Source organism: Aotus nancymaae, unplaced genomic scaffold, assembly GCF_030222135.1.
Source record: "Aotus nancymaae isolate 86718 unplaced genomic scaffold, 86718_ANA_hifiasm-v0.15.2.pri h1tg000011l, whole genome shotgun sequence".
NCBI classification, from domain to species: domain Eukaryota; kingdom Metazoa; phylum Chordata; class Mammalia; order Primates; family Aotidae; genus Aotus; species Aotus nancymaae.
In genome coordinates, this window is record NW_026988422.1 from 62,650,940 (window position 1) to 62,677,747 (window position 26,808).

At 37.9% G+C, this 26,808-nt stretch overlaps 1 protein-coding gene across 27 annotated transcripts in view; it reads left to right on the plus strand.

Annotated features, from left to right (window-relative positions):
* The window catches only part of NRXN3 (neurexin 3), a 1,680,301-nt gene that overhangs the window by 812,897 nt on the left and 840,596 nt on the right, over window positions 1-26,808 (plus strand). For all 27 annotated transcript variants that reach the window (XM_064375089.1, XM_064375093.1, XM_012476808.3 and 24 more), the window contains one exon: window positions 5,813-5,932. In XM_064375089.1, the coding sequence (XP_064231159.1) occupies window positions 5,813-5,932 (120 nt within the window). The remainder of the gene's footprint in view (window positions 1-5,812; window positions 5,933-26,808) is intronic.

Genomic DNA, 26,808 nt, shown 5'->3' on the forward strand with positions numbered 1-26,808 from the left:
ATTTGCTTCATCATATGCTTATGAAGATAAATTAATATCTTAAAAGATTTGGTATAGCATCTGGCTCCTAATAAGTGCTATGTAAGCTGTATCCATTGTTATATCCTCTTTCTGATTCGTACAAGATTATTTTATATCAATAGATGTTCAGTGGGAAGCACTGTTGAAGCTTTTGGTTTTTTTCCCCCAAGACATGTTGTTTCTAATTTTTTTTTTTTTGACACACTGCTATGTGAAATGTATACATTAAACACATTGACATAAAATAGACTCTGTTTAGGAAAGGATATACTTAAATAGGTTGAAGTAAGAATAAGAGCTTATAAAATGATCATCCAGAAATTGCTGTAGAGTCTAACCCAGACTCTCATTCATTCAACAGTTATTACATACTGTACCTGGGCTTGGGAATACTAAGGAGTTCTTGTCAACATCTGGTGAGATTGAATGTGACTAATAGTTAAATCAGAGGACACATGGCCAATTAAATCCCACCGCCCCACCCACCCTAAGAAAATAATATAAGTTTTATTACAAAAACTGTTTTTACAGTTTCAAGTAAGAGATTACTTATGTGAGCTCTTATTGGTAAATTATAGGGATAAATTGTTACAAGAACCATTCTGCTTTAAATTTTAAATGAATGGCTTAATTTCTTTCTTTCTTTTTTTGTTATTTAATTCTTTTATTCAATAATGTTTTGACTATTTTGAATAGAGCCCTCACACTATATCAAATACAATATCAGGAATTAGAGATACAAAGACAACTAAGACAGACCTAGGCTTCTGCCCTTAAGAGGCTTACAGTCCTCCAGTAACATTTGTAAGACAGTGAAGAACTTAATAGTACTGACGAAAACCAGACACACTGACCATCGGAACAGCATAGAGACCCCAAAAATAAACCTAGGCATTATGGTTAATTGATTTTTTAACAAAGGTGCCATAAGTGTATAATGGAGAAGGGATGGTCTCTTCAACAAATGGTGTTGGACAAAATGGATATTTACATGCAGAAAAATAAAAGTGGACCCTTTTCTTATACCATATACAAAAGTCAACTCAAAATATATTACACATTGAAATGTTAGACCCGAAATTATAAAACTACTAGAAGAAAACATAGAGGAAGTACCCTATGACATTGTTTCTGGGCAAAGATTTCTTGGATATGACTTCAAAAGCACAGGCAACATAAACAAATGAGATTGCATGGAACTAAAAAGCTTCTGCACATAAAGAAAATAATTAATAGAGTGAAGAAATAACCCATGGTTTGGGAGAAAATATTTGTAAAGTATATATCTGATAAGGGGCTATTATCTAAAATATATAAGAAACAATTCAATAGTAGGAAAAAACAAATACCCTAATCAAAAAATGAAAAACAAATACCCTAATCAAAAAATGAGCAAAGAATCTAACTAGACCCTTCTTAAAGAAGACATGCAAATGGCCAACAGATATGTGAAAAAATACTCAACATCACTAATCACTGGGAAAATGCAAATTAAAACTACGATGAGATATTACCTCACACCTATTAGAATAGCTATTATCAAAAAGACATAAAAAAAGTATTGGCAAAGGCATGGAGAAAAGGGAACGCTTGTGTGTTGTTGGTGGGAATGTAAATTAATATAACTATTATGGAAAACAGAAAAGAAGATCCTCAGAAGACTAAAAATAGAATTAATTACTATATGATCCGGCAATCCCGCTTCTGGGTTTCAATCCAAAAGAATTGAAAGCAGTGCACCGAAGAGGTATCTGCACTCCCACGCTCATTGTAGCATGATTCACAATGGCTCAGAATCAGAAGGAAGCTGGGTGTTCATCATCAGATGAATGGATAAAGAAAACATGGTATATGTACATGGTGCAATACCTTTGCTCATGTTTTGATTGGGGTGTTTTTTTTTCCTTCTGTTGAGTTGTTTGAGTTTCTTATATATATTAGATATTAGCCCCATAACAGATTGTTTTATTCAGCCTTAAAAAAAGTGGGAAATCCTCTCATTTGCAACAACATGGATGAAGCTGGAGGACATTATGCTAAATGAAATAAGCCAGGCACACAAAGACAAATACCACATGATCTCACTCATGTGGAATCTAAGAAATTTGAACGCATAGAAGTAGAGAACAGAATAGTGGTGATCAGAGGCTGGGGGAGGGGATGGATGGAAAAATAAGAGATGTTGATCAATGGATAAAAAGTTTCTATTAGACAAGAGGAATAGGCTTTGGTAATCTATTACATAGAATGGTGACTACAACAAAAAAGAACGTATTTTACTGGGTGACAGAGTGAGACTGTCTCAAAAAAAAAATGTATTTTAAATTTCAAAATTGTTGGAAGAAGAGATGTTAAATGTTTTCACCACAAAATGTGCTATGTGAGATGATTGATTTGTTAATTAGCTTGATTTAACCGTTCTTTGTTGTAAACATATATTAAAACATAACATTGTATCCGATAAATATAAACAATTATCTTTCAATTTAAACAGAACTTAATTTAATTACAAGCCTCATAATTGTTATGAGTTAAATAGGAAGACATGATGAAGAGCAAATATAAAGCTGATGGGGACTTCCTTAAGTAGGATAGCTTGAAGAAAGCTCATTTGGAGCTGAAACTCAGAGAATAAAAATGAATCTGGAGAAAACACAATGGAGGCCATGGGTCCAGCCAGAAGAACAAGGAAACTTGAAGATGTGCTTGAAGTGTTAGGGCAGTGGTTCAGGAATATGAGCAGGCATCCGAACCAACAGGAGGGCTTGTTACAACTCAGATTCCTCAATTCTGCCCCCAGTCAGTAGGTCTGGGTGGGGTCTTAAAGTGTGCTTTTCTCAGAAGCTTCCAGGAGATGCAGATGCTGCTGGTTTGGGAGCAACACTGTGAGAATCATTGTGTTAGAGTGGAACTAAAAGCAGGGGAAGAGGGCTGTAGCACTGTGAGCTAGGGACATGTGATAAGAAATGAGACTGCGGGAGGAGGCAGGGGCTCTTAGGAGCTCAGTCTTGAAAGAAGGTTCAAGGTTAGTTCCAGACTGATGAGAAGTTGAAAGTTCTATTAAGTCCTTACTGACAACATTGTTGTTCTTGGATGTTACAATGTAGTCAGTCTTCCAGTACTATTGCATTCTACCTGGCATTTGCACCTTAATGCAAGTGAAGCAAATTCAGTGAAATTGATAAATAACCTATAACCCTCTCCCCCTGTATTTGATCCCTGACGAACTTTTGAGAAACAGAAAAGACTGCTCACTTTGCAGAGTGCAGACGTGTTCCTCCACTCAGGTTCTGGAAGTATGAGACATAGCAAATCAAAGGCGGTCACAATTCAGATCACCCCAACATTTATGGAAACACTGTTTCTGCATCTGCACAATAGACTTAGTGCCACAAGGACCTAACCAGAGAATATTACTTGATTTCTAACAGCAAGCAGCTTTCAAACTTTTGATGATAAAATAATGAAAACGTAAAGCAATTGGAGGATTATATAAGCAGAAGACAGTGCAATGTATAATAAAGTGCTAAATTGAATATTATATGCAAAAATTAATGATGCAGATAATTGCTCTAGACACAAGGAAGCCAGAGAATTATTGTTTGAAGTTATTGACTAATGTTTCATTTGAAGAAGGCATCGAGGCTGGTCCTTAGAAAATGGTTAAAATTTGGCAGCTAGAGGGAAGGCGAAAGGCATGGAAAAGCCTTTGTCTTTAGATTCAATCAATATTCAAAGAATTATTGTGTTTTCCCAGAGTTTTTGCTGTTTTGCTGTCTTGTACAGTAAAACCTTCCATGTGTTTCTGATTCTTGAGTACAATTGAATTACCAGCCAATTGTCTGGTGAGAGCTGTTGGCCAGGGAGCCCCTGTGGACTTCTCAGAAGCTTTTATCCTGTGAAAGAAGCTGTCCTGATTTACCATTGTTAATAAAACTTGTATAACACAATGCTCAAGTTTAAGACCCACTGAGAACATGACCATGTACCTCCTTTTATCTCTACATGGGGGAACCACATGACCAATAGGAGCTGCAGAAACCCAGCAGCAGTACTGTAACCCAGTGTTAGTAATTGTTTTGAACTTCCTTCTGTCATGTCCTAATAGCATTGTCTTATGAGTGATGGCCTGTCCTGCTTCCAGCCTTCATGAATAAATACAAAATGTCTTGCCACCCAGAAGACGAAGCCTTTGTAGCTGTGCATCTCTTTTGAACGTGCGTCTTTAGGACCCTGTGTTCTTTCATTTCAATATTCTTGCTTTTGTGAGGCTTAGGTTAGAAATTGTGAAATATGCTGTTTTTGCAATGGTTCTGTGTTTAACTCTGTCAAGTGCTTTTATGCATTAGTTCCTGACTAATACATTTGGTGAGTCAAAGGGCTCATCCTTTTGCTGAGATTCTCTGGGAAATTCATGGAGTTATCCTGAATATTAAGATATTTCCTGTTAGTTCAGATAATCCCGAAGGTATGGATTTATCTTTTATCCCAAAGTTAAGGCAGAAAATATCAGTAAAACAGAGAGAATGGTTGAAAAGAAGTGCCAGGCTGACCTAAAGGGAGAGCTTAATGGCAGTCTGTAAAAGAGAGATCAGCAAAAAAATATTTAACTCCCCCTCATATCAGTAAAAGATTTTGAGAATACCTTCAAAATAGGTAGACTTATTTATGTTATAGACATGACTATTATTCTTATATATTATTAGCATATGAAAGACATGGAAATAGAAATAATTTAGAATTAATTAAAAGAAATACAACTTCTAATATTTTCTTTCTGTAGCACAAATGACTCTCTTTCGCATGCTCCTGTGCATGCACACTTCATTTAAGAGAATTCATTTTTAGGCTACCCCGAGCAGCAGTGTGCTGCAGTGCAATGGTTCTCAAACTTCAGACTGCATTAGAATGTCCTGTAAAACAGGTTTACGCCTCTCCCCAAAAGTTTCTAATTCAGTGGGTCTGGGGTGAGCTCCAAGCACTTGCATTTCTGACACATTCCCAGGTGGTGGTGGTCTGAGAACTACACGTTGAGAACCACTGGTATACTCAAGAGCATGGGTCTTAGAGTTGGTTTACCTAAGTTGGACATCAGCATCCTTCACTTACCAAATGTGTGACCTTGAGTAAATTATTGTGCCTTTTTGAGCTCAGTTTCTTAAAATCTGTAAAGTGGAGGTAATCGTAATTACTTACTGCTTAGAGTACCTGGAGAGCTCAGTGAGGTAATGTAAACACATTGCTTAGTACCCAGTACTGTCTCCTACAAACATCAATCCATGTTGGCTGCTAAATCCTCCTTCTTCTTCTCTTTTTTCTCTTCATCATTATCAATGTCATTAAACATCTTTTATGTCACAAAGTAGACATAGGGACTTTCGGTTTCAGGATTAAAAAAACATTGTACCTTAATTTATAAGCATCATGGGAATGATTTTTGTTTTGCATTAGCATTCTACATTAAAAAAGACTATAACCCAAATGAGATATCTTTCTAGTTGAATGGTAAAGATGAAGGTATTTTGCAAAGTCAACCCAAAGGAGAACAGTGTGTTCAGCCCTCTCCCTTCTGTGTGTAACTGTTGATAGTTTGTGGCTAAGTGTGTATTTCTGTCATCTTTTGTATATACTGACTTTTTGTTGCATGAGATTGAGTTGACAATTTTGGTGATGTGTCTTTGAATGTTTGGGGGCATGAGAATGGTAAATTCAGGTGATTTCTTTGACTAATTTTTAATATTTCTTCTCTCTCTCCCTTTTCTTTTTTCCCCCTCTTCTTGTGCATTGCTAGGACCCAGTACCACCTGCCAGGAAGATTCATGTGCCAACCAGGGGGTCTGCATGCAACAATGGGAGGGCTTCACCTGTGATTGTTCTATGACCTCTTATTCTGGAAACCAGTGCAATGATCGTAAGTACAACAGCCTTTCATACTGGAATGTGTCAAGATGTTTGGAGATTTGGAGACTCTTAAGGGACAATATATAAAAGAATGGCTCTTCTGAAAGATTCATAAGTAATTCTCTCCTCCAGGAACTTGGAAAATAAATGACTAGTGCTCTTACGAGAAGAGCGAAGAGATGTGCCTTGCTTAACAACACTAAATATCCTCCCACTTGCTTACTTCCCATGTGTTTTATTTAGATTAGAATAGTGACTGAGAAACAGTAACAACAGCAGCAAAACAGATTCAGGCAATATTTTTGTAGTAAGGGGTTCAGTTCTTCATGAATTAAATCACCTTACCTTATTGAATTTAACTTCAAATTGGTTAATAATTTTGAGACTCTCTTGTGTTGCATTGCCTAGAATTTTGAGGATATTTAAAGGGGATAGCTGTTTTCTCAAAAAGTTTGAGTTCTCTGGATTTGTTAGGCCTTGCAAATGACAAAGACATTCAAGAGTTTATTTTTTTACAATTAGCAAAGCTTAAACATTCTTGGGCATATTTCAAGTATAGGGCAGAAATTCTCTCTTACTAAATGTATTGATCTCTGGTTGGTTTATATAGCATAGCTATTCTGTATGTATTGTGTGCATATATATGTGTGTGTATGTGAGTGTGTGTGTGTATATGTATGTGTGTATTTCCTATTTTGTGAGTATATCTTATATGTGTATATAGTACATTTGGTTTTTGAGAATCTTGTGATTGTTAATTGTGTTCACTAGTGATGCTTCTGGCTCATGGGTTTAGTTCTAATACAGGACTGACTTCATGAAGATGATTCTAGCACTGATGGTGGAGACATTTCAATGCTGTGGGCATCTGTAACCTGTGTCTCCACTTTGTTCTCATGTTATTTTCTTGATGTGGCCATAGCAAAGATGAGCATGAACTTGAAATTTCTGAATACCTGTGGCAAAGAGATTTGTTGAAAATCCCTGACTTAGTGGGTCCTGCTAACCTTTCTAAATGCAGCCTTTGTCTTATAATCCAGACTCATTTAACCTCTTGGTTTTGGAAAAATGATGCATGACATTATCTGAGAAAATAGTAAAGTCACATTATGGTGCAACCACGTGGAAGCAGATGCCAATGACAATGCTCTGCCCCCCAGGTCTACGTGGTTTTACTTGATTCCTTATTTCTCACTTTTTATATGTGTACAGTTGTCTGTTGTTCTTTTTCCCATTTTTCTCAGTCATTTTGGCTCCATATGCTCTTTCATTCTCTTAAGTACACTGAGGAGAAACAAGTGGAGAAGTTGGCAATATAGAGAGAAAGTTATGTAACACCCATTCATCTAATTACATAAGCATATGCCTCTGTCTCTGTCATGTGAATACGATGTCTGCAGATAGTTTGGGCCTAAGATTGCTCTTACCAAGTCTTTTGGTATTACTGAAAGTCATGTTTCCATATTTATGATTTGGAAATACTGTTTCACTCTGAAACAGGTAGTTATAAACCCAGCCAGAGAACCTGAGAAATTGTACTACATGCTATTTCTTTTTCCTCCAATTTGTCTGTATAGCACTCTCTAGAAAGGCTTTTTTCTCTAAATGGTGGCATAATGCTTCTTTATCCTCACGAGTTTATTTCTTGTCACACATACATCCCACTCTGGGTAGAAAATGGTCAGGAAGAGACTCTCTACACAGAAAAGGTATAAAGGTAAGTTTTCCTAACTGTGGTGAATATGCACGATCTTCAGAAGGTATGTATGTCTTTTTCTATCTTTGACAAGTTCCTGTCTGTCACCCAGTGCCAGGCATTATTTTCTGGAAAAAATCAGGATAGATTCTTTCTAGCTTTCTGTGGTTTTATCAAGAGCAGATTGTGTCTCAGTCTGAGATGGGGAGTATCACATTGTCTGACTTGGGCAATTTATTGGGATATAACGAAGCACTGGGACTTAAATTGGGAAAATTACAGCTTTCCTTTGTGGCAAGAGCTTCTCATAGTTCAAAAATATTTCTAATAAATCTAGGTTGAAGGCAATACATTTTTTTGTTGTTGTTGAGATGGAGTCTCTGTCACCAGGCTGGAGTGCAGTGGCTCAATCTCGGCTCACAGCAACCTCTGACTCCTTGGTTCAAGTGAGTCTCCTGCTTCAGCCTCCCGAGTAGCTGGGATTACAGGCATGCACCACCACGTCCAACTAATTTTTTTATTTTTATTTTTAAGTAGAGGTGGGGTTTTACCATGTTGGCCAGGATGGTCTTGATCTCCTAAACTCATGATCCACCCGCCTCAGCCTCCCAAAGTGCTGGGGTTACAGGTGTGAGCCACCGTGCCCAGCCATACATTTTGAATTTTATTCTGTAACAATGCAGTTGTACCTTTTTGTTGTAGTGAACTTGGGAACCTGAGTTTCTAATAGAAGCTACTTGCCTAGTCCCCGACATGGAGATTGGACAAAGACTTCTGTGATTGGATAGACATATGGAAATGATGAAGTACACATCTCAATTGTGGAATGTGATAAATATAGAGAGTTAAGACATATAGGATGTGACTGTAAAGTTTGATGTTAAACTTTTAATGAAACCCAACCAAATATAGCAGAATGGTAGGTTGCTTAAAATTATTACATTGGTGTTTCTGTTTCCAATAATTGGTATTCAAGGTATTTGGAAGACCTTCTCTTTTGGAACTAGAATCAAAGCCAGTATGTTCTACCTAGAAAAAAAGTCTCAAAAATCATAGGACATGATTTTCTATATCAACCTTGACCTTTAGAGTTATGATTGGCTATTTCTTTAACAAACATCTTCAAAATGAAGTTACCTATATGATATTCTGTGTGCTTACCTTTGTTGATAAATATTTGGGGGTGTAGCTTGTATCAGGAGTCAAGTGTTAATCTTCATTGTCACCAGCAGACTTGAATAGGCTCATGCTTATCATCAGCAAAAGCGGTGGGGGAAATTACAAAGAAAGAAGAGATAAGTTCATGGAGGAGGAAGAATGATACTGAGAAGGAATATAGAGGAAATCAGAGAGTGGGTCATATATGGAAGAGCACTGAGGTCATTAGCAATTGCTTTGGTAACATGCCTGCCACAAGTGGCCTGCCTTTGACCTAAATAACAGAAATGGGTCACGGCATTAAAATTGGAATGCCATCAAGGAAACCTGGCCTTTACCTAATTGATTCCTGCAAAGTGAATGTTCTATAGAATGTTGCATATATCTCAAATAAATTGTATCCATTTAAATGTTATCATAGGACATGCAAATAGGTCAGAGATGAAATTTAATTGCAAAAAGCATTTTGTAGGGGAAAAGAAAGGTTATGGATATCTCATTTTCCGGGAGCTGTTTCTCAGGGCAACAGATTGATCCTCAATTAATGAACATGAAAACACCTCAGTTTATTACTGCATATCCAAAGACTGAAATTTATTCAACAGGGAAATAGCTAGGTCTTACATTTTCCAAAATAAGTTACTTAATTCGTCATGTGTAACATAGTTAATTATATCTAGGCATGACTTGTAAGGCTCTAAAAATGTCTGCATTTTAGGGTATTCCTTTTTTTAGCATTGGTTATTTTACTTATGACCTTTGTGTTTTTCTTGCCTATTTACCAAATACGTTTGCCTGACAATTTTAATGTGCTGTTACCTAGATGTTGCCTCCGTAAGTAGAGTATACATTTTAAAACTTAGTCTCAGTTAGTGTGAGTAGACCAAGCCTGGATTTTTCACTTTATTTATTTATTCTTTGTGAGAATCTGGTGGGTTGATGGAGGCAGTGGGGTGAATTTCAGTTTCAATCTTATAGCTATGCAAAGCCGATATTCTTTAGAGCTGATTGTCTTGTATAAGAGTGACTCGTTGTATGGGAATAGGAAACAAAAATCCTCTGATTGGAAACCCAAGTGTAAGTGATTTGCTAATTGTCTTACATAGTTTTAGATATGACCTTCCACAATTTTATGTAATGGTAAAGTCATGGCGATTTTCTTTTACATTGACTTTTAGGGCTGTTTTGATTCTGCAATCTAATCATCCTGGAAGAAATTTTGAGTTAATGTAGAAATCGGTACGCTCTATGGGAGAACACATAAGTAACATCCTCCAAGATAATCTTCAGTTCTTGTGAAACATTTATAATTGAAGGAGTTGGCTATTCAGAGGGTGAGCACCACCTGAAAATCGACTTAATGAAAGCTGTCTTGGGCTACATGTTAGGAACAGCAAAAGAAATGGAACCTTATAAATGTCCTTATGGGGATATTCTTTTTGATATTGGGTTCTTATTAGTATTTTAAATCAGGACTGAGAGCCTGGGAAATTCTAGCATGTTGTAGCCATTGCAGCACCCAGGCAAATCCAGAGTCTCTTTCCCATCTTGTGTGGTCATGCCACTGTCATTGTCAGCCTGCTGTTGAGTGCTTCTCTCTTTCACAACATCAAAAAATGTTGTGTAGAATAGAACCCTCCTGCACGCACCCACACATGTACAAAAGGGTTGTCATTTTTATGGACTTTATGAAAATAGCAGTTTTAAACGTCTCATACCTAACCTTAACAACATTGTTGCCTTTTATCATGTACATGACAATTGAGTGGCATATAATTTGGGGGTCTGGTTATTGCTTCTTGTGCCCTGGAGAAGCACATATAGGACTGTCTTTGGCACAGGAGTCCTTAACACACATCAGGTTCCTGAGTTTAGGAAGTGGGTGCTGATCATGGCTTTGTGGGGTGAAGCAAAGGGAATGGACGTGGGTCCTCAGCCTACCCTCAGGAGCCAGCAGCCTTGTGCTACACCGCTAGTCACACATTGTGGACTGCCTGTTGGAGAAATTGCTAGGTTCACACTGGCATGTGATAATAGGTGTTCTTTGCTTGCAACAAATCAATAGCAAGCAGCTGTGGATCGTGCAGATAGTGGAGTTTAAGGCGCCTTTTTCAGACGGTTTTCTGCAGGAGTGGCTGTTAAGCTGCAGTGTTGGCTATTGATTGGCCTTTTGCTTTTTATTTGTTGTGTGGGTTTATTTATGTTTTTAATGTAGGTTAGTGTATTGATTAAATCTGTTAAAAACACATTTCCCATTCAAGCTTCAGAAAAAATAAGCAACGTATGCATTACTTAGCATGCAAACAAGGGGACAGACGTGTGTGTACTAATTCTGTCTCTTGGGTCTGTATAGATACATACACGTTATGCTAAGAATCTATGTTGTTATAAGACTATGTTGTTCTAGACCTGTCAGTATAGCAGTAATTTGTAAGGGTATCAGAGTATAGTACATTCATGTTTTTGGTTATGTGTTCATTTCCCCATGTTTTTTCAGATTCTGCCTGTCCAGCAAATAGGGCATATGTGAGAAGTTCACTTGTAAGACAATTGTTTGCTACTTAGAATGGACTTTATCATTTATTTATTCATTCACTCACCAAACATTTCTTATTTGCAAATATAATCATGAGTAAGATAGAGCTTTGTTCTCAAAGACCTTCTAGTCTAATGGGGAAAGACTAGAAGGTGATTCATATGAAGGTGCTTCAGTAGAAACATGAACGGTATATAGTGAGGAGTTGTAAAGTCCCCAGGGTTGAGACTCTGTGAAGGACAGCTGTTTTTAGGACAGTTTTCACTGAAAATAAGCCTTGAATTTTTTTTTTTTTTTTTTTTTTTTTTCTGAGACGTAGTCTCTCTCTCTCTATTGGCCAGGCTGTAGTGCAATGGCATGATCTCAGCTCCCTGCACCCTCTGCCTCCTAGGTTCAAGGGATTCTCTTGCCTCAGCCTTCTGAGTAGCTATGATTACAGGGGCATGTGCTACCATGTCTGGCAATTTTTGTATTTTTTTAGTACAAACAGGGTTTCACTATGTTGACCAGGCTGATCTGGAGCTCCTGACCTTGTGATCCGCCTGCCTCAGCCTCCCAAAGTGCTGGGATTACAGATGTGAGCCACCACATCTGACCACCTTGAAAAATTTATAAGTACGTTCAAAGCAAATATGGTATGGAAGAGGGTTGGAAAAGAAGGGTGGCGTTCCAGCGGGCAAGTAGGGAGAAACGTGCTGCAGCCACTGTTGACAATCTGGGTATTTCCTTCCAGTCTTTATTCTAAGCATTGGCATGGTTAAGATCACATTCTGTTTGACATTCTTACTCTGCTTTGTTTGGTTTAACACTGTATGCTATGCATTTTTCAAAATACACACACAAAAAAATATGAGATTTCCCAACTTCCTTCAGTAGAATGCATGTTATAGTGCCAGCTCTTGGGGAGAAACTCCCCTATGTTAAAATCATTGCTGGGTCCTAAATGTAGGCCTCATAGGGCTCAAATCTTGATTTATTTCATTGAGTCATTTGTGGAGATCAATCTGGAAAATTTATTTATAAAGAAACGAATTTTTATAAGGCTGATTTGTAATGTGTGTAACTTATTAAGTGATAAAAGTCATCAAGGCATAGTCATTAATTTAATTGGCTCTAGAATCAAACTGCTTTAAATGCCAGTCCTGAATCTTTCTATCTGTGAAGCTGAATTGTTCACTAGCCTCCTGAAACTTTGGTATAGCATAAGGAATGTAACAGGTACTTGGTAAATGGGATTAGTTATAGTTTTTATTGTAGATAATTATAATATTTGACAGCTGTTAAGTTTTTATCATGGTCCTGACACTCTACTAGGACTTTTACAAGGATATCATCCCTTTAATCATCTCCAGATTCTTAAGAAAATAATATAGTATGATATTCCTGATTTTAATTATATCAAAACTGAGATCACACCATTAGAATATAGCTGATTGAGGATTTGATCCCAGGTTTGTCTGACATAAAAGTTGACATTCCTATTAGATTTGCTACTACTTAGTCACTGTTGGAAATAACAGTTTAACATTTGCACTAATATTAGGGTGCTTAATTCCATGTGAGCATGTCTTCACAGACAATCAAATGGCATGAAAACATAGAAATGGAAAAGGGAAATTGTGTTTTTGGTGATTAATGGTATCATATAGTGGAATTCTGAACATTTCAGGTGTGCCTTCTTAACACTCAGATGAGGTCATTTAGAATTATAATACCTTTAGCCATTGTAGAATTAGAGCATCTTGCCCATACTCCCAACTGTTTATATTTTCATTCTCTATTGACCTAGATCTTCTGATTTTTGTGTGTTTTCTTTATTTCAATTCCAATATATATCATACAGCACGGTGGACAAGACCATTAATGTATAATGGAGTGGCCTGTGTTCATATATTAACTCTGTCCCTTAGTATCTATGTTAACTTGGATATGATAATTACTGTGCTTCTAAAATGCAGATACAAGTCCTATCTTAGAATAAATTTAACAAACATAAATTGAATGATAATAACTTGAATGTGTAACTGTGGAGTTTAGGATATGGCACATAATGGCCCTACACAACTGTCGGCTACTCTTAGATATTATTTTCAAAAAGTTAAAAACGTGACTCATGCAAATATAATTATCACAAAGTTAAAAACAAAACACTCATGCAAATATAGACTGAATGTGTGTCAAATTTATTTAACTCCATAATGAGAGAAACAGCAAGATGTTAACAGTGTAAACAAGATGACCAAAGACTACTTGAAGAACTGGATATTTATAGACCTTAAGAATATTAAAATACAAATTTAGCTTAGATTTAAAACTGGTAAATGTCCCATAAAGCAAAAATCTCTTTACCTTTGATGTTATCTTTTCTGCTGAACATCTACATCTGTGCTGAACAAAAATCTACAGGTTCAGAGGTCATCTTCTGTACCCTGGGCTCCTGCTAACAGTGTCAGTGCCAGACACAGGTACTTCTCCCACAGAGCTAGATGTTTCTTGGGTGGGCCTGCTAAACAGTGTCCTTATATGATGTTGAAAAGACACACGATTTTTTTCCCCTAACTTTTGGATATTTTTTATTAATTTATATTGTTTCATTTTTTTTTTTTTACCTTGAATGCCTCTTTCATACACACTTTTTTTTTTAACTCCTTAACAGTGTGCCCCAATGTTCTGAATTCATTGTCATTTAAATCCCATGGCCCTAAAATACTATTGTGATGCCAGTTTCATAGATGAGAGAACTGAGACAGAAAAGTCAAGTGATTTGCTCAAGGTGACATAACTATTAGGTTGGCGAACAAAGATTCAGAGTTACGTTTGCCTGAGTGCAGAATCTGGACTCTGGACTGCCAATGTCTTCTTAATGCCTCAAGGAAAGTTTCTGAATGAAAATTCATCTGAACTCATAGGGATTTAGAGTCACATTAGCCACAGAGCTTAACTACTTGTGTTAGCATCAATTATACTTAATTTCTAGTGTCTGTATTGTTCTTTTGGGGGGATGCTATATTTTTCACTTTTTATTTTATTCACTTTAAATAAGGACATTTAAAGTAGGACTGATTTGCTCAAGGAACAAGATCGGAAGTTCCGTCAAACAAGTGGCATTGTGCAAGTTTGCTACATCTAAGCAGGCAGGAGGCTGAGCCCAGAGAAGTCAGTGACAGTGAAGGGCAGCATAGTTCCGTCATAGGCAGGACCCAGAAGGTGAGACAGATGCAAAAAGAAGTCAGGAGTGGTAGCGCCAAAGGAAATGCCCAAGGTTATTTCTCTGCATCTGGTTTTATTCTTGGGTCCACAGATATTCCATGTAGCCAAAGGGAAGTCAGAAGACAGCAATGAAACCCGGGGACTTCTAAGAGCAGGATGAAGCCAGTGGTACTCTCGGGAATGGTTCTATAGATGTGGGTTTCAGCTTGTTGTCCATGGGAATCACACTTGCTTTTGGGTTCCTCCAGTCTTAAGAAGGGACGATTTGGAGTATCCTCAGGCTATACCAGGGCTGATATTACTATTCGTGCGATGCTAAACTGATTCAGCAAGAGCCAGGACTGCTTGCTGCTTTGATTTTCACAGCTCTCCCTGAAAATAAGCGGGGCCTCAGAGGTAACACATTGGTTTCTACAAACCCCAGTAGATACTTGTTCCTATGGATCAAGGAAAAATAGTCTCCATAATTCAAGGGCATATAGCTTATCTGGGATTATCATAAATTGTTGGAGTTTGTGGCCTTAGTATTTCATTTCAGTCATCTTCCACATGCTATATTTGTAGACCATTTTTATTGCTGTGTTTAATTATAGCCCATTCATTTCTGGTATGCTTGGCTAGTTACTTACTTATGGTGATAGTAATGATCCACTTAGAGCCTACTGGTTCACAGAAGACAACCTTTATATTACCATGTTAGTCACAAACAGGTGAAATTTCAACATATTTTTCAATATAGACATGATTTCCTATAGTTATTTCCATATCTAAAGGCACAAAAAAAGATCTAAACTATTTTACCTTGTCTTGTAAAATAGAAATAATAAATATAATTTTGTTCTTCTCCTTCATTTTTCTCCTTTACTTGCTTTTCAGGGAAAGAAGGGATCATTTTTTGAAGGTGGTAAAATTGACAGCCAGCAAAATGCATAGATCTTATATGCATGATCATAAATGCTCATAGCCAAGTAATCGACACCCCAGTTAAGATAAATGATAGTTCATCTTCCCAGAAACTTTTCTCGTTCCCCTTCTTCCACTTAGTCCTTCTCTTTAAGGTCATTGCTGTTTGAATTTGTATCAGCATTCATTATTTTTGTCTCTTCTGGAATATATATGAATGGATCATACGATATGTAATCTTTTAGGTCTGTTTTCTCTAGCTCCATGTCAGCTCTGCATTCTAGCCAGCTGAGAATCTCTCCTGAGTCTCAGCTCCATCTGCGTAACTGCAGGAGTTGGCTGGATTCAACCTGGAATCTTCCGGCATGCTCCATGGTGCAGAAATTCTCTCCAGGCAGTAAGCTGGGGCAGTCTTAAATCTCACTTAGTTTATCTTCTCTGTTGCAGAAACCACTGCCCTTCTTTGCCTGATGTCTAGTGTCTTATGAGCCATTGTTTCGTGTGTTGTCATTTTCCTGGTTATATCAGGTCAATTGTAGTTTCAGTCCGTGTTACTCCATTTAGGGTGAAAATTGATCCCAACCTATTTCTTTTTTACCCGACTTCACCTTTGCACTGTGAGATTAGGGGGAAGGTAGCGAGGGAAGGCATAACACATAATGGGTTGTGCTTCAAGTCACAAATTCTAAAGGTTTTCTGAGGCTTTACATCAGTCTCAGAGTGACCTGGCAGTATGGAATATTCTACAACTGTTTTATTTATTCATTTATTTCAGGGAAAAGCCTTCAACTCCAGTGATAGTCCTTCTGCAGTCAAAGAACCTTCTCAACCAAAGAAAATGTTGCAAAAAGCTGCGCAAAGCTAAAGACTTGCAAATGTGTCTCTATCAAGCATTTCTTACTTGAGTTTCTGTTAGGAAGTATACATTAATTTTCTCTTTTTTTCTGAGAAGGAGTCTTTCTCTGTCCCCCAGACTGGAGTGCAGTGGCATGATCTTGGCTCACTGCAACATCTGTCTAACAAGTTCAAGCAATTCTCCTGCCTCACCCTCCTGAATAACTAGGGTTATAGACACCAGTTACCCTGCCCAGCTATTTTTTTTTTTTTTCTAGTAGAGACTGGGTTTCACCATGTTGGCCAGGCTGGTCTCAAACTCCTGACCTGAAGTAATCCACCTGCCTTGTCCTCCTGAAGTACTGGGATTAAAGTCATGAGCCACCACGCCTGGCTGGTTCTTATTATTTTCTTTACTTAGAATTATGAATTATTTACTCACCTACCCCTGTCTTGTGGATCTTTGCTCACTGATTCATGTCTCTTTGCCAAATGAAATTAACAAATGTTTTCAAACAGAGAATTTGGAGACTTCAGAAAACTGGAGGTATTTCTATACCTTGTAGTGTTTTGGCCATTGACTGTCCTTATTTTGATCGCCAGGCACTGGTCTGCATTTAGAATTTTGCTACGTGCCTACAGAAGAAATGAAGGAACTTTGCATTATTAATACCTTTGTTTTAACTGAGGTTTTTTTTTTTGATATGAAAATTATAAAACTCACTGTTGAAATTGTGGAAAACACATAAAAGTATAAGGCAGTAGGAAGAAAACATGCATAATTTTATCAAATGTTAATATGAACTTGTTTTAGAATATGCATGGTGTCAGGCACATAACAGACATTCAAAATGTGTTTGTTGGTTGAATGACTGAGCCTTGCATATATTCAGCATCTGAGTTGTGCAGAGATCTTAGTGTCCTTTTCATGAAAAGAACACTAACAGTTTTACTAGGACTAGGTGTTTTTTTGCCAGAAGAAATTCTTTTAGGCATATGGGAATTATAACGTGTGTCCCAGTATGCAATTTCCTTCTTCAGATAAAAAATGAAAATGTCAAGATGTTGCCATTTCTTTTCACTCTTGCCCTTCTCCTTTCTCAAAGAAAGCTTTGCCATTTCTGAGCAGTCATTCATATATACATTTATATAAAAGGAAGATGGGTTTACAGTGGGTTGTGGTTGTAGGGAATAGACTGCTATAATATGATATGGGAAAAGAGCCTCTTGGTCCCAGTTTCTTCTGTGGCACTCACTTCCTAAGTGATTTTGTGGTTTATTTCACAAGATGAGATTTCTTGTAACAGTCTAGTACTCTAGAGATCGAGTGAGACAATAGAACTTTATCGTCAGTCATCAATTGCCACAGAGTTTTATGTTGACCAAAATCAGTACTATATAATTAAAGAAGTTGGAGGCATTATATGCTGAAAATGTAAAACACAAAATTCCCTTGATTTTTTCGCACCCTGGATTGCAAAATTTGTCTTTCTCTGCAGAAGAATTCAGTCAAACCTTATAAACTCTCTGTAACAACTCTCAGGAGCATTGGTAGGAAACAATAGCATCTAACTTCAGGCATTATTTCCCAGTAAGTTAACAACATGCTCTTTGAAATCAGCCCTCAACTAAATCTAAAACTGTCATTTTACTCAGATATTCTTATATGAGTGAAAAATGCATGCATGTGCATACATACATAATATAAATAACTATAAATTATCTTTAGGATTTCTCTCAATTGTTCTGAGATGATTTTTCTATCCAAATGCCTTTGTTTCTGTGTCTTACAGACTCATACATGAGCTTTTGGTTGTATCTAGTCCATTGGCAAGACTTGTATATCTGTAATTGTAAAGGTATAGTGTGTCTACCTGGGCCACAGCTGAGGTATCTGTCTGCCTTTGTGGATGCTTGGCAGAAAGCCCCTTTATTCCACCTGAATTCTCAATATTTGGGATATGATTTGTCTCTGTAAAAAAAGGATTTAGGCAGGGAGATGTCATCTGAGATTTATCTATCCTTAAGAATAAGTGTTCTTTCTCCTCTCCCTATCTAAGATGTCCATGTGAATCCTTCATGCTGGCACTGAAGTGTGTCATCTGGTTAGAGCTCACATCAGTGCCTTGCTGCTGGTGGGGGTTGGGAGAGGTGAGCTTTAGAAAAGGGCCTGCAGTTCAACAAACATGTCGTGGACACAATCCTGTCATCCCAATTCATGAGAAATCCTGAGAACAGGGCAAATCAAAAAGAATATATTAAAATGCATTAAGTTTGGCCAAACAAACTCTCAGTATTGTTAGAGGCTTTATTCCAATCCCTTCAACACACCACATGTATTCTCAACATCTAACTTATTTAATTTGCATTTGGATTACTTTAGCATATTTTCCTATTATATAAAGCTTAATGAACAATAAACACAGCTATAACCAAATTTCACAGCTATTTCTCAGTGTGGGGTAACATTCTGCATTTAGTTATATTTGGTTTCCTAGGTAATATTTGATTGTGGCTATATTTCCTGAAGCTGCATCTCTTGTCACAGAGAATCTTTTGGTGGCGGATTCAGCAGACCGAGAGGAAGCCAGGAAGGAGTAAGTTGCTTTGAAAACCCTGAAGCCATGATAGTGAAGAAGACTTTCCAGTCCCTTGATGGTCTTTGAGCTCTTCACTCTTCGTCTCCAGGCTTGTAGTTCTGAAATCTACCATACGTACTAGTTCTAGATTAATCTCTCCCAATTAATCTATACTATTTTTATCCTTTTATTCCTCTGCTGATGAACCTTGATTGACATCTTCTCCATGGAGTCCAAACCTTACACTTGGCTTTCAAGGTCTTTCAGAATCTGTTTTTCAAAAGCTGTCTCTTGAACCACATTTTCTTGAATATTCATGCTTGCTTTATTCTAATAAGGTCAGGTTTCTCACTGTCATTAGCACATCCAGTCGTCATGATGCTCCATGCCCTTGCAGCTGAACTTTCTCCCTGGAAGCCTCTCTTCTCTGGATCTGTACACCTTTGGGGTTCAGCCCAAGTCTCACCTTTTTTCTTGAGTCTTCTTTGACGATTTAAGTCCATACTCATGTCTTATCCCAAATCCCACTGCATTTATATTCAGTGCTGAGAAACAGTCTGGCTTAGCATCTAAAGGGGATTAGTTTGGACCTGAGAGTAAAAGGTAAGTTCAAGTCCTGGCTTCTTTTCTTTCTAACTCATGGCATTTGCCAATTAATACAAGACAATCTCACTGTGGAAGTCTCGCATAAGTCCCAGCTTTGTTAACAAAGATTAGAACTAATGGAGGTAAAGCAGAGTATTGGACCTGGGAGAGAGTTTTTGGAAAACTCTCTCTTCAGGTAGCAGCTGATACTAGAAATGTAAAACCTCTTCTAAAGAAAAACGTTACTTTGGGAGGCCGAGGCAGGTGGATCATGAGGTCAAGAGATCGAGACCATCCTGGTCAACATGATGAAATCCCGTCTCTATTAAAAATACAAAAAATTAGCTGGGCATGGTGGCATGCGCCTGTAATCCCAGCTACTCAGGAGGCTGAGGCAGGAGAATTGCCTGAACCCAGGAGGCGGAGGTTGCGGTGAGCCGAGATCGGCCATTGCACTCCAGCCTGGGTAACAAGAGCAAAACTCAGTCTCAAAAAAAAAAGAAAAAAAGAAAAAACGTTACCAGTAAATAAGGCAAGGAGGTCATTGGGTAGATAATCACTTTTGTTGTATATTCACCCTGTTTCCTAGAGAATCAATTTTCCTGCTTTGTGCTGGCTAGTTTCCTCTAGAGTAGCTGCTAACTGTGTAGAAGAGATTGTGTGAATAGAAGGGTTACTGGGATTAGACTATTCAAATAGCACAGATGTTCTGTATATTCTGATTTCAAATATAAATATATTCCTGATTACAAGTCTTTTTAAATTTTTATTTATGGGATACATGTGCAGGATGTGCAGGTTTGTTATATAGGTAAACATACACTATGGTGGTTTGCTGCACCTATCAGCCCATCACCTATAAGCCCAGCATCCATTAGCTATTTTTCCTAATGCTCTCCCTCCTCTGACTCCACCCCTGACAGGCCCCAGTGTGTGTTGTTCCTCTCCCTGTGTCCATGGGTTCTCTGTGTTCAGCTCCCACTTATGAGTGAAAATATGTGGTGTTTGCTTTACTGTTTCTATGTTAGTTTGCTGGGGATAATGGCTTCCAGCTTCATCTATGTCCCTGTAAAGGACATGATCTCATTCCTTCTCATGGCTGCATAGTATTCCCTGGTCTGTATGTACCACATTTTCTTTATCCAGTCTATTGTAGGTGGGCATTTGGGTTGATTCCATGTCTTTGCTAATGTGAATAGTGCTGCAATGAACACACATGCATGGATCTTTGTAGTAGTATGATTCATATTCCTTTGGATATATACCCAGTAATGGGATTGCTGGGTCAAAGGTATTTCTGGTTTTAGGTCTTTGAAGAATCACCACACCATCTTCCACAATGGTTATACAATTTACATTCCCACCAACAGTGTAAGCGCGTTCCTATATCTCTGCAACCTTGCCAGCATCTGTTGTTTTTTGATAAGTCTGTATGATTTGAAACCTAAGTAGGTTTTAGATGACCTACTACCTTTACCGTAAATATCCTGGATTTTATTTATTAGTTTGTTTTAGAGGTGGGATCTTGCTCTGTCACCAAGACTGGAGGGCAGTGGCTATTCACAGCTGTAATCATAGTGTATGACAGCCTCAAACTCCTGGGCTCAAGCAATCCTTCTGCCTCAACCTCCCAAGTAGCTGGAACTACAGGAATGCATCATAGTACCCAACATATCCTGAATTTTTAAGGCAGGCTTCCAAGAACAATCTGAGGTGTTCTGGTGTCTTTAGTAATCATATCTCCTAATTTTGGTTCCTGCCTGGAGTGAAGAAAATTACTGGTCTATGAATCTTTGGCTCTTGTCACTTGTAAGACCAAGGGAACAAAGCTGCAATCATTGCAGCCTCTGTTATGACCAGAACTTTCAATATAGAATCTTAACTTTGTAGATACAAACTTATTTTTAAATCTACTCATTTAAAGCCATGAAATGTAATCTAATTTAGTCTTTAAAATGGAGTATTTACAATAGATAATTTCACAGTCAATGCTCCCTAATTCAAAACACTTTGAGCCTAAAGCTCTAAGGCCAGGCCAGCTTGAATCTGATACTGATCTGCTTTACCATGAAACATGAGACCAGGCAGTGGAAGACCCATAGCCAACCTCTCATTTTTACTCACAACGAATTTCTTGACAGAAGAAACCAGGGAACTATGGGGTTTCTGGTTTATTATCTGAGTGGTCTAATGTACTAATTATTGCCTGCCATGGGAAGATGGCTGCAGATCGCTCTCCAGTGGAGTGTGACTGAAAAAGGAGCCACGTCTCAAGTCTCAGGAACATTATTCCTCACTGTCCCTGTTACCCAGGGGTGCTCCAGGATGGACTCAGCTGCTGAACTCAAGGGAATTCAACCAAAACCTTAATCATGGTGATTTGATAATCAATTCCAATAAGCAGAATGCTGTTAGCTCTGTGAAACCTGTGAAGCTGATAGTATTGAAGGATATGAAATATGATGAGTGATTGCTTGACATGCCAAAGGAGGACTGGTGGAGAGAGGATTCAGAAAAGAAAACTTAGCCATCTTAACACCTGGAACTTCTGAGAATAATTATGTAGGTAATTTACACTTTCAGACTCTAGGTGTTTCTGAGAACAAACATGTCTTAAAAATTTAGTTAGAATATTTAGATGATAAAGATTTAAACTCATTGCCAAGGGTCCTCTCACAGGAATGATTTTTCTTTTAAAGTTAATTTATCAATTTGAGAAAACTGTGATTGATTTATTTACTTCTGAGCCTTTGCATGGTGTTTATATAAATAGTGTTGATTATTTATTTATTTATTTTTGAGACAACGTCTCACTTTGTCATGCAGACTAGAATGCAATGGCACCATCTTGGCTCACTGCAACCTCCACCTCCAAGGCTCAACTGATTCTCTCATCTCAACTTCCCAAGCAGCTAGGACTACACGCACATGCCACAATGCCCAGCTAATTTGTGTATTTTTGGTAGAGATGGGTTTCACCATATTTCCCAGGCGGGTCTCAAACTCTTAGACTCAAGTGATCTGCCTGTCTTGGTCTCCCAAAGTGCTGGGACTACAGGTGTGAGCCACCATGCCCAGCCAATAGTGTTTGTAATTTCTGATGACAAATATTTTATGCTAAACAAGTAACAGACCAGGAATGATTAAGTAATCACCAACAGAGGGGCACACTGTTGTTTGAGGGTATATGTTTTTCTAATATGAACAAACTCCCTTACAACTTCAACATCTATGCCTCAACTAAAATCTGGACATGCTGCATTGAGAGAGCATCTCTTGAAGTCTCCTATAGTGAAGGATGCTTTTTTCCTGATTTTTTAGATTTCTGGAATCAGACCTTAATTCCACAATTATTGTTCAGTGATGATTCTTCTTTTAAAGTCACATGTTTTTTATGCAATGTCCCCCCATCCTCATCATCTATTGACCTTCAGGATGTAAAAAATTCTCTGAGTTACTCCCTTATAGCCGCCTTCTCACTCCATCCTTTGCATTGTCCTTGGTAACTTAAATTTCCATGTTATATTTTTTCCTAATAACCTGATTTCCTCAAATGCATGGCCATACAGCAAAGAGAGTTTCTATTGCTGGTACCGCTTCCTAAGTTTTCACTTCTCCCCTAACTTAAACCTCTGGACACTATTTTCTATCTCAATAATCTCAAATGTTTCACTAGCCTCCAAGTACCAGTTGGAGTTTCTTGTCTAGAATATGAATGGTATTCCCACTAACACGCTGGAGCCCTGGACTCATGACCTGAGACTCACTCTCCAAATTCCTAGGACATCCCCTGTTTGGTTTCTTGGCCCCTGCCTTACGGCTAGAAAATGTCATGTACTTGGCAATTAGTTCCTACAAATCCATATCCTCTTACCTTAGCAATGCCTTCAGTATGTTCTTTATTGTGGCCATTCAAGCTTTGTCCCTAAAGTGTGACCATTTTCTTTTCTATTCAATAATATCTCATTTTCTATTTTGGTAGTTAGTACTTACCCAGTAGAAGTCATCTGATGAGAGCCTTTCTTCATATTTCTTCAGGTCAAAATGCATCTTCATGTGTAAACATCTCCAATCTCTACAGCCTGGCAATTAAGATATTTCAGGACTTTTCTCCAAACATAACATTCCATTTAGGCCTAGGACTCACTTTCATAAACCCATGCACCTTTGGGAAAACTCCCTTCCCCAATGTGCCCTAAACTTTATTCACTAGAGCTTACCTTTCTTACCTTGTTCATCTACAAATGTTCAATGAGCCTTGCACTGAATGAATATTTGCTTGGAGTTTCGATGTTTATACATGTTTACGTGTGTGTGACTTTTTTTTTTTTCTAATTTGAATCAGGACTCTGTGATTATTTTCCTTGTAAATCACTCAGAACAGTATCAGTTCTCAAAGAAAAAGAGTGGCTTTCCTACTCTCTTTCCTTTCTTTCACTAAATATTTCTCCATTGTAGCACTGACCTTACGCATATTTGTTAATTATTCTGGCTCGCTGTCAACTGTGAGTCCCATAGGGTAGATATAATGCCTTATTTATCTTTATATTCCCAGTCGCTATATAGAAACTGCATAGGATTTGCAGGGAGGGAATCACTGGGAGTTTTTGAGCAAGTGTGTGATATACACAAAGCTATGCCTTAGGAAGATTCCTCCTGGCAGAGTGTGAGAAGTAGGTTGAGAGTAAATAGTAAGCTTTGTTGAGAGAAGATTGTAAGCCTTGCTGAGAGCAGACACCATGTGTCTGCATAAACAGACAGACCCTAGTGCAATGTCTAATATATAGTGAAGATTCAATGAATGTTTTGGGCAAGAATGAGCAAAAGCGAGAAAGCTGTTAGGAGGCTCTTGAAATAGGTGCGGTAAATGGCAAAACAATAATAATAAGGCATGAATTAAAGCGTTAGCGCTGAGAAGCTTAGGGTTAGCCTCAACTTTGTTTATTTTCTATTGTATATCTACATATTTTTTGAGACAATCTCGCTCTTTCGCCCAGGCTGGAGTGCAATGGCGCAATCTCGGCTCACTGCAACCTCCGCCTCCCAAGTTCAAGCGATTCTTCTGCCTCAGCCTCTGAAGTAGCTAGGATAACAGGCATGAGCCACCTCGCTCAGCTAATTTTGTATTTTTAGTAGAGACGGGGCTTCTCCGTGTTGGTGAGGCAGTCCCGAACTTCTGACCTTAGGTGATCTGCCTGGCTTCGCTTCCCAAAGTGCTGGGATTACAGGTGTGAGCCACCAAGCCCGGCTGAGCCTCAACTTTAAAGATAGAATATAAGCTGCCACATGCACATGGGCACAGCCAGTTATAGTTGTCAAAGTACAGTAGTCAAAGAATTGGTGAAATGGAAAACATTTAAGAAATTGACTCCATTTTTAACTTTATAAGATTTGATGATTATTCCTTTATAGCTCTCACTATTTTTGTTTTTACAATTAAAGATGTCTTTCAATTAAAATAATCCACTTACATTAAAGCCTATTTTCCTATTTTCCAGACAGTACATATTATTCTAGGCATTAAAAATACTATCATTAAAAATGGCTAGAATAGCTTAAAAATATAATATAATATTTATTGCATGATTTCCAATGGAATGAACTGTTATGGTGTCTCTGATTGATTATAATTTTAATAATCTTGGTTGTGTGTGGCTAAGAACAAATTCATTCCAAGTTCATTTTTTCCCTGATGTAGACAAAATTCCGTCAGCTAAGTTCTGCTACTGTACCATCTCCAGGCTTCTAGCTAAAAGAAATACCAGAGGGCTCTGATTCTTCCACAAACTCACTACTGCTAAACGGAAATGCTTGAGATATTCAAAACTGTTATTTTCTGCCTCAGTTTGACATGTGTGTAGCTTGTTTTTTGTTGTTGTTGTTGTTGTTGTTGTTTTTGAGATGGAGTCTCATTCTGTCACTCAGGCTGGAGTGCCGTGACACCGTGTCAGCTCATTGAAACCTCCGTCTCCCAGGTTCAAGCAATTCTCCTGCTCAGCCTCCTGAATAGCTGGAATTACAGGCACCCCTCACCACGCCCGGCTACTTTTTGTAGTTTTTAGTAGAGACTGGGTTTCACCATGTTGGCCAGACTGGTTGCAAACTTCTGATCACTGAGGTTATCTGCCTGCCTCGGGTTCCCAAAATGCTAGGATCACAGTGCATGAGCCACCACGCCGGGACCAGCTTTTCTTTTTTAAAAGGACACGTTCTGAATGTTTAGAGTGTGAAGATAACCACCCACACCCCCAACACACACACACACACACACACACACACACAAAACAAGAATCTTTGGATGCTTTTATTTTTGTAAATCTTACAGAATTATTGTCAAAGAAGTTCATGTAGCAAAGACATCATGTGTATCAACTATTTTAGTGGTTTTATTTTTGGTGCGAGAATTACCAAAGCATCTATAATACATACACCTCTGCTGTATTCTATTGCTTTTGTTCATGGCACGCACATTAAAATGTGTAGCTCCAATTATTCGCTGTGTCATTGATTACAGTTGATGAAGGTTGTCTTTTCTGTCAGCTGTTAGTATTGAAGAGAAGCCTCACGTGTAATGATGTTAGGTATAGTTCAGCCATGTCACATACCTGGAATTGTCCCTCAAAAAAGAAAAAAATAAATAAAAGCCTTGGACCTTGGACTTTTTTTTTTAAAGGACAACAGAAAGCAATCAAACAAACAAAAACAGAAAGATGTTGTGATTATAGGGTTAAGGGGAAGAAACTTATAAATCATGGTCATGTACCACCGCCGAGAAGCTAGATACGAGGCTGGTTACTATTTACCTCTTAATCCTATGATTTTCTGGTTCTGTGGCCTAGAAAGTTTAAGCTCTGTCAAGTGGCTCAAGCAGGACAACCCAAGGTGACTCCAGTTCTCTGTGACTTCATTTCCCCATGTGGGACATAAATCCTACCGCTGTGTTGTAAATTGTTTAGATATCCACATAAGAAGGGGTCATTCAGTGCTTTGACGGGAGGGAGCTCAAGATAAAAACTATCTCCATTTGAGAAATTAGAAAATCATTTCTACAAATCAACTCTGTTAAACTTTGTCACCCCAAATTAATTTAGATCAAAAAGCAGCATGTTAGTGTTTTAAAAGCCCAATTCAATTTTAAAAGTTTGAAAAATTTCAAGCGTACACAAAGGACAGAAAATGTTAAACATCCTTGTACTCACCACTCTTGTTAGCGAGTGTCAACATTTTGCCACATTTGCTGAATACCATACTTTACCTTTTTGCTTTCTAAATTTTTTATTACTGAAGACAGACAAGTACTGTATATTCATATGTGTGATGTACAAGAATGATAACGTAGTCAAATGTCTACTACCCAACTTAAGAATTATAGGTTTCTTTTTTTA